The following is a 12284-nucleotide window of genomic DNA, read 5'->3' on the forward strand; positions in this document are numbered from 1 at the left end:
CTACGGATTCCTTCATTCTGTTTAACTATACTCTGTATTGGCTGGCTTCTCATGAATATTTTTTTAGCATAGAGCTGTGGAGATTGTTAAATTTCATTGAAATTATAATTGATTTAAGTTAGATCGGCATTGAAAACCTGGAAGCATTGGATAAATGTTTCATTTTCATATCTACTCACCTACAATGTCGCTTGCGATCGCTCAACACTGAGTTAGCACACAACGATGCTATTATGTAAAATTTATCAATCCATGACATTGTGCGATCATCTTCCATTGTCTCTGGTGAATAACTACTTCACATCGGACAAGGATTTACTCCACTAGTCATAACTTCACATTAGAACTCCGCGAATTTTCTTCTCGAGATTACTCACTACAGTGCACGTGATAATAATACAGGATTGTGGATGGACACTGATGGTTAGTCCCATACTTTGGCAAAACGGCCGACCAGTATTTACATGTATAAAATGGTTGTCTAACTTAGATTGGTTTATGATTTCAATGAAATCTCCATAAACATTTTACTCATGTTTCCACAGTGTTTGTCAACCTGTTAGGATAATTATTTTTTAAATGAGAGAAACTTCAAAGATTACCTGATTACGTGTTTTTATTAAGAATGAAAGCTTCTAAAGGTTTTTTGGTCAGAGGATGCTGTGCATTATCAACATACTTGATCTTGCATGGTTACTAATTAATTGAAGTCGCAACTGGAATCTATTGTAAGTTAATACCTTGGTTTTAAGGTAATGAATAATTCATCATCAGGCTAGAATATATTGGGTTTCTCGCTGTAAAGCCGTCACTTGTCACTACTTTGTAATCTCAAACTAAAATGAAACATTTGTCTAGCACTATTGTTTAAAGCCATTGTTTAACTAAAATTGGTTTGTGTTTATTATCGTTACCTTCTATATTGCTTACTTTGAAATATATATTACTTGTTTATAAATAAGTAGTTCAGATGAGAATTCAATTTATTTTATGATTTATGTTAATTTCGAGATATACGATCGATTAATTGACTTCATGAGGTAACGAAATCCGCTAAATGATCAATCGTCATTGTAGTTACATTCAATTTGATTGTTATTGTATCCAGAACTTGTAAATTTTTGAATAGAACTAGGTACTGTGTTTCTGCTTACGTTGAGTAACGGTTTTATATGCGTTCAACTGATTACTATTTTGCTTCGGATTCCTGAACTCATTACTTGAATTTTTATGTTTTCCGTTGCTTTGCTACTATTATGACTGTATGTAGAATTAAGTTAACCTTTGTTTCTTAACTTTATTTCACTGAAGAAATCAAAATTGCTCACAAGAAATTCGACCAATATTTTCTCTCACCAAACATCCGTTAATAATTTTAGCATGAAATCCTTAAGTAGTATCTTTAATTTGAGCAACGACTTGCGAATATGACTCAGGATCTGATTATTTCTACAGGCGTTTTTGAAAGGATTCGTTAAGTTTTAATTGAGATTAGATTAAGTAACTTTTCTCTATCAGAAGTGGTTTTTAATAGTTGAGATCATGAATCAATTGAAGCTCGACCACTATGGAAAACCTGGGAGCAAGGCCGTTTCGTTTCGCCCCTTCAGATTCGAACCCAAGACTTCTTAGTCTCGCGCTCGAGCGCTTAACCCTTAGTCCACTGAACGGGCATCCAATGGTGGTAATGTTTAACTTCAACCAATCCACAAAATTGAGCTGAAATTATAATTGAAATTTTTAAACTGTCGACCTCAATCACCAGTGTTATAATGCTGTAGTTAATAGATGATTATTTGAATCGAACGTTCAATCTCTGAGATTGATGCTTTTAGTGTTACTCGTTGACAAGTTTGATCAATCTCAACTATTAACAACAAAAGCTTCTTGTAAACGGCTATCCAATGCTGACTAGTATTGGGGATGGTTGGAAGAAAGTTAGGGATGGCCAAACCAAAACGCGACATCATTCCTTGAACTCACTAGCGTCTAGTCTGAGCCATGTAAGTAGATGCAGACTACTTCGTTGGGGTCCACGTGACTATCATAATCAATAGATAGAGATGCTGGATGACATGACTCAGAATCGATCACAATGGTGTAGGTGTATACACTCTTTGTTTTCCCTTAAATTGAGATTAAAATCGCTTCATATCTTTCTTTTCTAGAAATAATTCTTTCTCCATGTACTATATCGTTATGCACAATCGTTCTTTTATATGTTACTAGCATTATTATATTAACTACTTTTATAAATTCGATGTTGTTGGAGTGGTCGAGAAAATTGCTTGCAAAAGGCAAGCAAACATCATGAAACACTAAGAAGCGTTTCACCTAATCAGCGTTCACTTGAAGTTTTAGCCAAAAATATCAAGGAAGTGAAACGTCACATGCAGAGGGTCTGATTGGCTGATTGCTACATTGCTATGTTTAGTAGCATTCCAGAATCTTCGAGCAACCCAAGGATACCTAAAAATATTATAGAAACCCTATATTTTTTGTGTTAAAATGAACGTTGGAGTAAACTACTTCTCGAATATTTTGAGTCTTTTCTCTCCTGTTCAGGTTGCTGTATAGTTCTAGCTTGGGGTTTACAGAATAGCTTAGGAAACGAATATAGCGTTCAATCCGCAAGACATATCGGGTGTTCATGTTGTTGTGCTAATGAGGTGTGGCAACTTGAACCGATGCATGTAAGTGCCTGTTCCTACATTCTAGCTGACTGACCGATTGTAAACGGATATTAGGATTATATCTGAACAAAATATGAGTCATTTTATATAAACAAACTATTTTTCATACACAATTAATTTACATAATAATAATAATTTCTTTATTATTATTTTTTTCTCAAAAAAATTCAGTTTCAAGAACCACCTCCACGTCGTAAAGGATTTCGTGATTTCTTTCGTTCTGGTAAATTCAATTCAGTTACATATCTACATCAGAAGTTACGCAAAACTAAACAGCAACAACAACAACAAAGTCAACCTAGTACAACACTATTAGGTAAATCTAACATCATAATAAAAGATAAAATAGATAATAATAATGATAATCATCATTTATCACGAGTTAAACAAACAATTAACTTATCTAATCTATTTTCAAATAAATTACGTTCAACTAAAATTGATAAAACAAATACTCAATCAGACAAATTGAATGATCATCATCATCATCATGATCATAATAGTAACATATCTTCTAATCTCTTAGTTACTAACAATATAAATCATAACACCATAATTAATCATACTAATCTTATTAATCATGAAGAAACTAGTCAAGAAACATTTATCATGGATGATTCTATTTCTACTAAATTAGATGATATAGAAATACAATCAATAAAGACTAATGAAAATTATCATAGAAATGAAATCAATCAAATCGATAATAATAATAATAATAATAATAATAATAATCAATTATTAAAAATCAATAATATCAATATTAATTCAGCTAGATTATTTAATGAATTCACGAAAGATAATTATTATAAAGAATCTATCTTGTATTATTATTCAAGTCGTTGTTTACCACCAGTTATTGAAGCATTAAATTTAGATATAATATTCAAAAATTCTAATCATATATTAAATAATAATAATATACAAATGAATATAGAAAATAAAAAATTTATTGGACATTGTATATTACCACAATATGAAAATAATCATTTAAGTTCATATAATAGTAGTAGTATATCCATGGATGAATTAAATTTACATCATTCTTCAATTTATATACAACAATCAGGTAAGTTCTATTTAATAATAATAATAATAATAATAATAATAATAATAATAATAATACCCTCAAATGCCTTGGTACGGCCGAGAGTGGGGACAGTCCACTCTCCTTCTCGAAATGCTCTCATATGGCCACGCGTATATAGCCTCTGCCTGGGAAGTTCTACTCACTGCCTTCTCGTGGCGGGGAGTTGTTTACGAAAATGAGAGGACGAAAAGCCAATGTGTGGCGCTTTAACCGGATTTCAAACTAATGGTGCACATGGGCTGGCTCCAGTATCCTGAGGGAACAAATGGTGTATGAACCAACTGTTGGTCACCGGCTTTCATGGGACTGCATCTCCTCACGATGCTCCACTGCCTTGTGGATCAGACCTTCAGGTCGAAGGCTCGGGATGTGGCCCCTTAGGGAAACCATTTGCTTCGGTTTGGGCACCCAGGCGGTATCACAGCCCTCACACATATCAAATGGGATTTGTGTGGCGCGTATGTATTTGGAGCCTCCTTGTACCAATATCTATGTGTTAAAATGAATAAATAAATTATTACTAATAATAATAATGTATTGTGAAAATAATAATTACAAAATTCACGCAAGTTTATAATCAGTCAGTTACAATGTAGGATCAGGTATATATATGCATTGGTTCAAGTTGTCATACCACATCAACACAACAAGACTAGATGTTAGTGACTTCAATAAATGATGCCACATTTTGATTTGGCCCCCCCCCTAACTTTATCCCGACCGTCTCTAACACTATCATTGTGCGTTGTAGTAATCGATGTTCAGGTATACGTAACACTTGACTCAATCATCTCAGTCGATAAAGATTCACAATCTCATCAACTGATTTACCATCATTCATTAATACTGTACGTCTAACCTCATTATTCTTTGTAATTCCGAACAGATTTGTTTCTCTTACCGATTTCACGCAAGTTTATAATTAGTCAGTTACAACGTAGGAACAGGCATATATATGCATCGTTCCAAGTTGTCATACCGCATTAACACAACAACATGAACACTGAGTTTATAGAAGTAGTTAATTCAGTGATGGTGGTAATGTATAAAAGAAGGATTGTATATAAGGATATAGTGCAGGAAGAAAGAATTAGTTGGTAGAAAGAGAGGTATAAGACAATTAGAATCTAACGGTTTAATGAAAATTTCATGCAATTGGTTCAAGAACAAATATTGGTGCAGAATAGTATGAATTCATATTATTTCAAGGTTTCTCGTCAGCTGCTTACAAACCAAAAAAATGTGATAGAATTTTTACATTGAGATAGAGTGAGAACAGTTGACATAGATAAGTGTAAATAACTGGGTTACAATAATAACTATATATATATATATATATATATATATATATATATATATATATATATATATATATATATATATATGCTAGAACAGGTCAGAGGTCAAAAGGAATTAATTCGGGTTGGGTGGTGTAATAATGGAATTGAATAATCATAAGATAGGTTACGTAATAATAATTAAATAGAATATGAAAAGTTAAGATAATTTAGGAGGATCAGGTGGTGGAAATGTGTGAATAATAATGTGGTTTAAGAATTATGTAATAGGGGAGGAATATAAATATTTTAAAATAAATAAAAATAAAATAATTAAAAAATAATAATAATAATAAACGGTTACCAGGGTAGTGATAAGTTTATTAAAGTCTCTTTTTGAATGCATAAGTCAGGTTTAAGTTTTTTGATCATAATGGCTTCAGCCAAACGGAGGGTGGTCGTACTTCTTTGTTTATTGATAATTTTGAAAGCATGAGGAATGTCGATGGTGTGCCCGGTGTCAAGTAGATGTCGAGCTATTGCGCTGTTGAAAGCCTTAGTCCCACACAGCCTCAAGTTTTTTGGAACATGCTCAGACAAAGAGTGTATGCACCTACACCATTGTGATCGATTCTGAGCCATGTCATCCACTATCTCTAACCATTGATTACGATGGTCACGCGAACCCCAACGAAGTAGTCTGCATTTACCAACATGGCTCAGACTAGACGTTAGTGACTTCAAGGAATTGTTAGGTCCCGATAATTATAATGAATGGTAACTTTGGGTTCCTTTTATGGACCAATAATAAATGTATATTTTCATCGTATAATTGTTAAGTAACTAAACTATTCATATTCATATTCCTCTTATTATAAACTTTATTTTGACCTATGAACCATCATTATACGTTTTACCATTCTTGAGTTATAACCAGTACATTAATTACTACCTCCCTCATTCACAGCCACATCTGGCTAATTCTTGTACAAATATTGTTTCATATTTTATTGATACATTGTGGTCTGTTTGATTGGTATATAAACTCAGTATGTTTGAAATATAAGGATTCGTATTGCAGATGCTGAGACTGGTGTTCTGGACTTAATTGGCTGGGCTAGGCGGAAAGTAGGACCAATCAAGTCTCTAGGCTGCTCATACGGGTTTACGCGTCATTGTTTCGATCGATAAGTCACTACTCTCTAATCGGCGGTCACAAGTTATAACAGGAATGATGCCACATTTTGATTTGGCCCCCCCCTAACTTTATCCCGACCGTCTCTAACACTATCATTGTGCGTTGTAGTAATCGATGTTCAGGTATACGTAACACTTGACTCAATCATCTCAGTCGATAAAGATTCACAATCTCATCAACTGATTTACCATCATTCATTAATACTGTACGTCTAACCTCATTATTCTTTGTAATTCCGAACAGATTTGTTTCTCTGACTTGTAAGCACAGAAATTGTTAAAACCTCATAAATTCCAGATCTTTCTTGTTCAGTTCATACATTATTTATGTTAAAACACGAATTTCCCTGATTTCAATACATTAAAGTATTAGGTTACGAAATATATTTGATTGAATTCTTCTTTGTTATATCTCATATTATAATGACCTTATTCTAAGACTGTTTTTAATATATTTTTTGGAATGTATTAATAAAATGGCATAGTGAATACGTTCTTGAATTTGTTAGAACTTAAGTTACTAGAAAATCTAAGAGAAAAAAATTTACATCAATCATTCAATCAGTTACAGTCAGCGTAGAACATTGTACAAAATGTATCGATCCAAATTGTCATATCGTATCAACACAACTTGATGGAACTGTCAAAATCAAAGTAATGAATGTATCACTGACAGTAAGGTGGATTACAACCAAAATATGCGATTAGTGAAGAAAGAATTAATTCTTAGTATAAAAGGTTGAAAAAATTTCTATGTCTACAGAAAACAACAGTAGGTTTTTTTTTCTTGGGCTGTTGTTATGTTGGTTAACTTGAATGCTACTACTGATTCGTCTTACTCGGAACGGAACGAAGAATCAAGGATTCAGAGACTCGATAGGCTATACTCGTCCGTTGTCTCCGACTTAACTAATTCGATCCAGAAGCCTTGGTAAGATGTAGATAGTCTATTCTACAGACGACCAGAAGATACCAGGTCCATCAAGCACACAAATCAAGCGTATTTATACAAAATATATATATAATCGATATTGCCACTGAAATATTTAAACATTTAATCGATAAGTTCGTCAATCGACTATGTGCATGGGTGGTAAGAAATGCCAAAACATACATCTGTATACAAGTTCAACAAAGATAAAATTACAAAATATGAGTTTTGAGGATCTAACGTCCCCGACAGCTGTGATGACAGGAAAGTAATTTTATGACCCCTTTCTCTAGTCTAATTATCTATTAGTTCACCTATATGACCAATAATATCGGTGACTTATTGATCAATTGAAATATCTAACAATAAACCACACCCAATGCGTTAATGCTTTTTTTATCCTTGAGCTCCTTCTAACCTAGTGGCTAATCAAAAGACGAAATCAGAAAGCAGACCAGTTCTTTATTGTACGCCATAAGTGGAAGAGAACTGAATAATATATCCGTAATAAGTTATTGGTGACTTGAGTAAAGTACAAAATATAACGAATATTTATGTACCATTCAAAAACTTGTAAGCAGGAGAATATGGAAATACAACAATTTAAGTATTTAATAATAGAAAGGCGAAAATCAAAACAATACTTTCAGGTATGATAGTTTCGAAAGTTCAACTTTCCTAGTTATCGCGCCGTCCCTGACCGGGTAGTCTATACGTACCCGTATGGGTCAGACTAAGAGTCAACGATTTCGGGAACTGATACCACGTTTTCATTTGGCCACCCCTAACTTACTTCCGCATCAGTTCGCATTCTACGTCGAGAGAGGCAGTGGTTAAGCAAACGTACCATATCTCAAACATCCCGGTCAATAAAGGTTCACAACCTTATCCCCTGATTTGCCGTCTTTGCTTAGTATCCTCAGTCTTATCTTTTTATTCATTTTTTAAACACATAAACGTTGGTACAAGGAGGACCAAACATATGCGCCACAAGTCAAATGATTTGTGTGAGGGCTGGGATACTACCCGGGCGCCCAAACCGAGGCAGCTGGTTTCCCTAGAGGGTCACTCCACAAGCCTTTGACCTAAGGGTCTGATCCTCAAGGTGGTGGAGCAATGTCAGTAGATGCACTCCCATGGTAGTCGGTGACCAACAATGGGTCCATACATATGTTAATAACAGACTGACCAATTGCAGTCTTAAACCTCAATGGGAAGATACAAGCCAAACAATACCAAGTGAATAAGTCCATACGCTCAGGATTCTGGAGTCCATTTCCACCATTGGTTTGGAACCAGGGTTTTCCAACTCCTCTAGGTGGATCTTCCATATCCACCCACCCGGTAACAACTCCGGGCATTCGCTTTTCGTCCTCTGAATTTCTTTAACAACGCCTTCACCGTGAGAAGGCAGTGAGTAGGACTTCCCTGTCATTGTTTGTATGCACGTGGCCATGTGAGATCATTTGGATAGGGAGAGCTGACTCTCTCCACTCTCGGCCGTACCAGGGCATTTGGGGGCATCCTGAGTCTAATCACATCATTTCCCATCTAATCGTTTCATGTTACGCTAGAAATGCTTCAAAGATATTACTGACAAGTACTCCTATTTTACTTTCCATTACTATCAATATTTTGATTTTCTAGCTTCAAAAAACTTTATAATTAATGATAATTTCATCAACTTTTCCCACATTGACTTTGTCGTCTAGTTGGACTATGATAGTAGTAACACTTTAGAAATGAGTATTTACTTCATATTTATGAATGCCAACTATTTCAAACGCTGTTTAGCTAAAATGTAGTAATTCGGATTTTATAATAAAAGTTTAACAAACATTAATCATATTTTATAGAATTCTGACATTTCCTATATGTATTCAACACCCATTGTAGTGAATGAGAACACAAGTGGGAACAATCGAATGTATTTGAATACAGAATTACAGAACATCTTAATAAATACTTCCTTTGCAAAATGTCCATCAATCGTCTCAGACTTCATTGTTTGTTTTTTTGTTTCCACACCAGTCATTCTCTGTTCTATCTTGTTAACCCTCTGCTGCCAGGCCAGGTATTTCACTTTCGATTGATGTTACATACTATCTATCTATTTATCTATCGACATCAGTATCACACACTGTTATGTCTTGCTGATTGGACGCTATATTCGTTCCGAAGCTATTCTGATAACCCGCACGCTAGAACTATACAGAGACCTGAACAGCGCAAAGTATGAGAGAAACACTTTACTCCAAGGTTTGTTTTTGTACAGAAAACATGGGTATTTAACGTTTGTTAAATCAACATCATATTTCGGCCAATCGGTTAACGATATATTATGCTACTGACCAATAGGTAGCACGCCATGTTGGAATTCTAGAGTACTCCATCATGCTCTGATTGACTAGGACACTTTGGCTCCTTTTGGGCCTCTGGAGGCTCCGTTGAAGTTCTCCGAAAGCCGACACACCACACCAGTATCTATGTGATTATTTGATCAAAGTCTACATGAGTTTGTCAGTATTTTTTTTTAACCATATCTTTCTATACTATAGATTTTGAATCATTAGAATCAGCTAATCATCGTTTCGATCTGAATAAAGATATTAAATTAGATAACCAACATGATAATGATGAAAATCTCACTATGCTCAAGGATTTAAAACTCAATCTTGTCAAGGAGAAAAGTGTTCAAAATGATAAAAATCAATTGGAAGAAGAATTAGAAATAAATACAGCTAGAACTCTTACAGTACGTATACACAATGGTAGTTCATTTGAGTTACCTATTGAATCTGATATTTATGCACAAACTCCATCTGAATTAAAACAATGTCCATTATCAGATAATACTTTATTTAATTCTTATGAATCTGAAAGTCCTGATGAAATATGTTTAGTAAAAGAGGCATGTAAACGAAATTACAAATTATTACAACGTGGTGTTGACTTCATATTATTATGGTTACCAAGTAAGTTCATGTAATACAATCTCATTTTATTATTTTTTTTAGAATTAAAATTTTAATGTTGCTATACTGTACAACAACATGGAAACAATTTAGAAAATTTCAAAAATAATTTTGATATTTAGAAAATTTAAAACAAATAACGGGAACCATGAGAAATTTGTGACATTCCAAATGTGTATATCAAAACTAAATGTTGTTATTTACATTCACTCACCTGACGTAGTTTATCGTCTTAGCGCCCAAATGCCCTGGTACGGTCGAGCATTGGGAGAGTTTGCTATCCCTCTCCAAAGGCTCTCACATGACCACGCGTATATAGCCTCTGCCTGGGAAGTCCTACTCACTGCCTTCTCGTGGCAAGGGTGTTGTTTACGAAATTGAGAGGACGAAAAACGAATGTCTGGCGCCTTAATCGGGTTGGTGGACATGGAGAGTCCACCTAAGGGAGTTGGAAAACACTGGTTCCAAACCAATAGTGCACATGGGCTCCAGTATCCTGAAGGAACAAATGGTGTATGAACCAATCGCTGGTCACCGGCTTCCATGAGACTGCATCTCCTGACGTTGCACCACTGCCTTATGGATCAGACCTTCAGGTCGAAGGCTCGGGGAGTGACCCCTTAGGGAAACCATCTACTTCAGTTTGGGCACTCGGGCAATATCCCAGCCCTCACACATATCAAATGAGATTTGTGTGGCGCATATGTATTTCGTGCCTCCTTGTACCAATATCTATGTGTTAAAATAAAATAAAAAATAATCGTCTTAGTACAAACTAAGGTGATCGATTTCTGTTATCAAATTTGTTTTTCAAAATGTCATTAAGTCCCACCAAACTAGTTCTACTCACTACATTCATATGGAAAAAACTTTTCTCAAAAAAAAGGATGAGTTAGAAGAAGATCACTGATGGTTAGTTAGATCATATTGGTTGGTACTGAAGATCCTTAATAAAGATATTAAAAACTCTAACTCCAAATCAACGATTTATGTCATCTCTATGATCCTATAAGATCTAGCTTTCCAGTTGCTCCATTTGATCACTGGTAATCATGGGGATTTAGATGATGACATAACATCATCACCTTCTAGATTTCACATCTTCAGGCCAACTAACCCAGAATTAAATAAGTTGATTCATTATTAGTGGATTAGATAGTACTGAAACTATTATATAAGCTATAATAAACATAAATTAACATTATGGATGACTCAATTTACAAACATAAAATCCATCCTTTTCAATTATTCATTATAAATAAACCTACTCTATGCCACTTTGTATCTGTGTATCGTTTCATTTTTACATCCTTCACTTAAGTTTTTATTTTTAAACCCTATACTAATAACACAGTCTCTTATAGTTTGATACATTGAAATGTTCAATCTAAGTGTGAAGTTAATGTTAAGAGATTGTATTCTTCCCTTAATTCTGAAAATCCTACAATGGATTATACATAAAACGAGAAATAAATTCTATTACTAAACGAATAACCTTAACTAATTTAATAGTGAGGTAGAGAATTGAAAAGTGAGTGAACTATTGAGCAATTACTATTCATGGATTAAATGACGAAGATAGTCTTTTGTATCTTTGTAACTATGTCCACCTTTTTTTTTTGGCAAAAAAGTAACTCGGTTAATTTATTCCCGGTACTCTATTTGGCGTTCATTCTTTACAAATCTAGCATGAATTCAAACAAACCATCGTGCAATCCACTATCTGATATATTCATGATCGCTTTTCTTGCTACAAAGCCTTTTAAAATTTACTACATCCTCTAGTGCATGGTTAAGTAAACATATATATATGGATGCAGTCTTAACAAAGGAAAGGGAACTCTCGCCGATGTCTCCGAGGTTGGTTGCGTTACCATACTGGGCGCACGCGGAACCAAATGCCCGACACATATCAATCTCGGTGGTCAGAGTCTGGAATATTAACCCGATTCCTTTTCGCTACAAGCGGCTGAGATGCAACAATACTTTGCAGTTTACTGAACAAAGCCCGCGAACAAACACTATCAGGCACCCCGTCTCTATTCCAACTTACCGGACCATGGTCAACTACTGTTCCCATGGAACCCTTCTCCACCTCGGCCTTCTACATGAGTGAATCAC

General features: G+C 34.6%; 1 protein-coding gene across 2 annotated transcripts in view; it reads left to right on the forward strand.

Annotated features, from left to right (window-relative positions):
• The window catches only part of ATP10B_1 (putative phospholipid-transporting ATPase VB), a 113264-nt gene that overhangs the window by 50571 nt on the left and 50409 nt on the right, over positions 1–12284 (forward strand). For both annotated transcript variants that reach the window (XM_051212802.1, XM_012938915.2), the window contains 2 exons: positions 2865–3762; positions 9747–10163. In XM_051212802.1, coding sequence (XP_051068721.1) covers positions 2865–3762; positions 9747–10163 — 1315 coding nt within the window. The remainder of the gene's footprint in view (positions 1–2864; positions 3763–9746; positions 10164–12284) is intronic.

Source organism: Schistosoma haematobium, chromosome 3 (assembly GCF_000699445.3).
Source record: "Schistosoma haematobium chromosome 3, whole genome shotgun sequence".
NCBI lineage: Eukaryota > Metazoa > Platyhelminthes > Trematoda > Strigeidida > Schistosomatidae > Schistosoma > Schistosoma haematobium.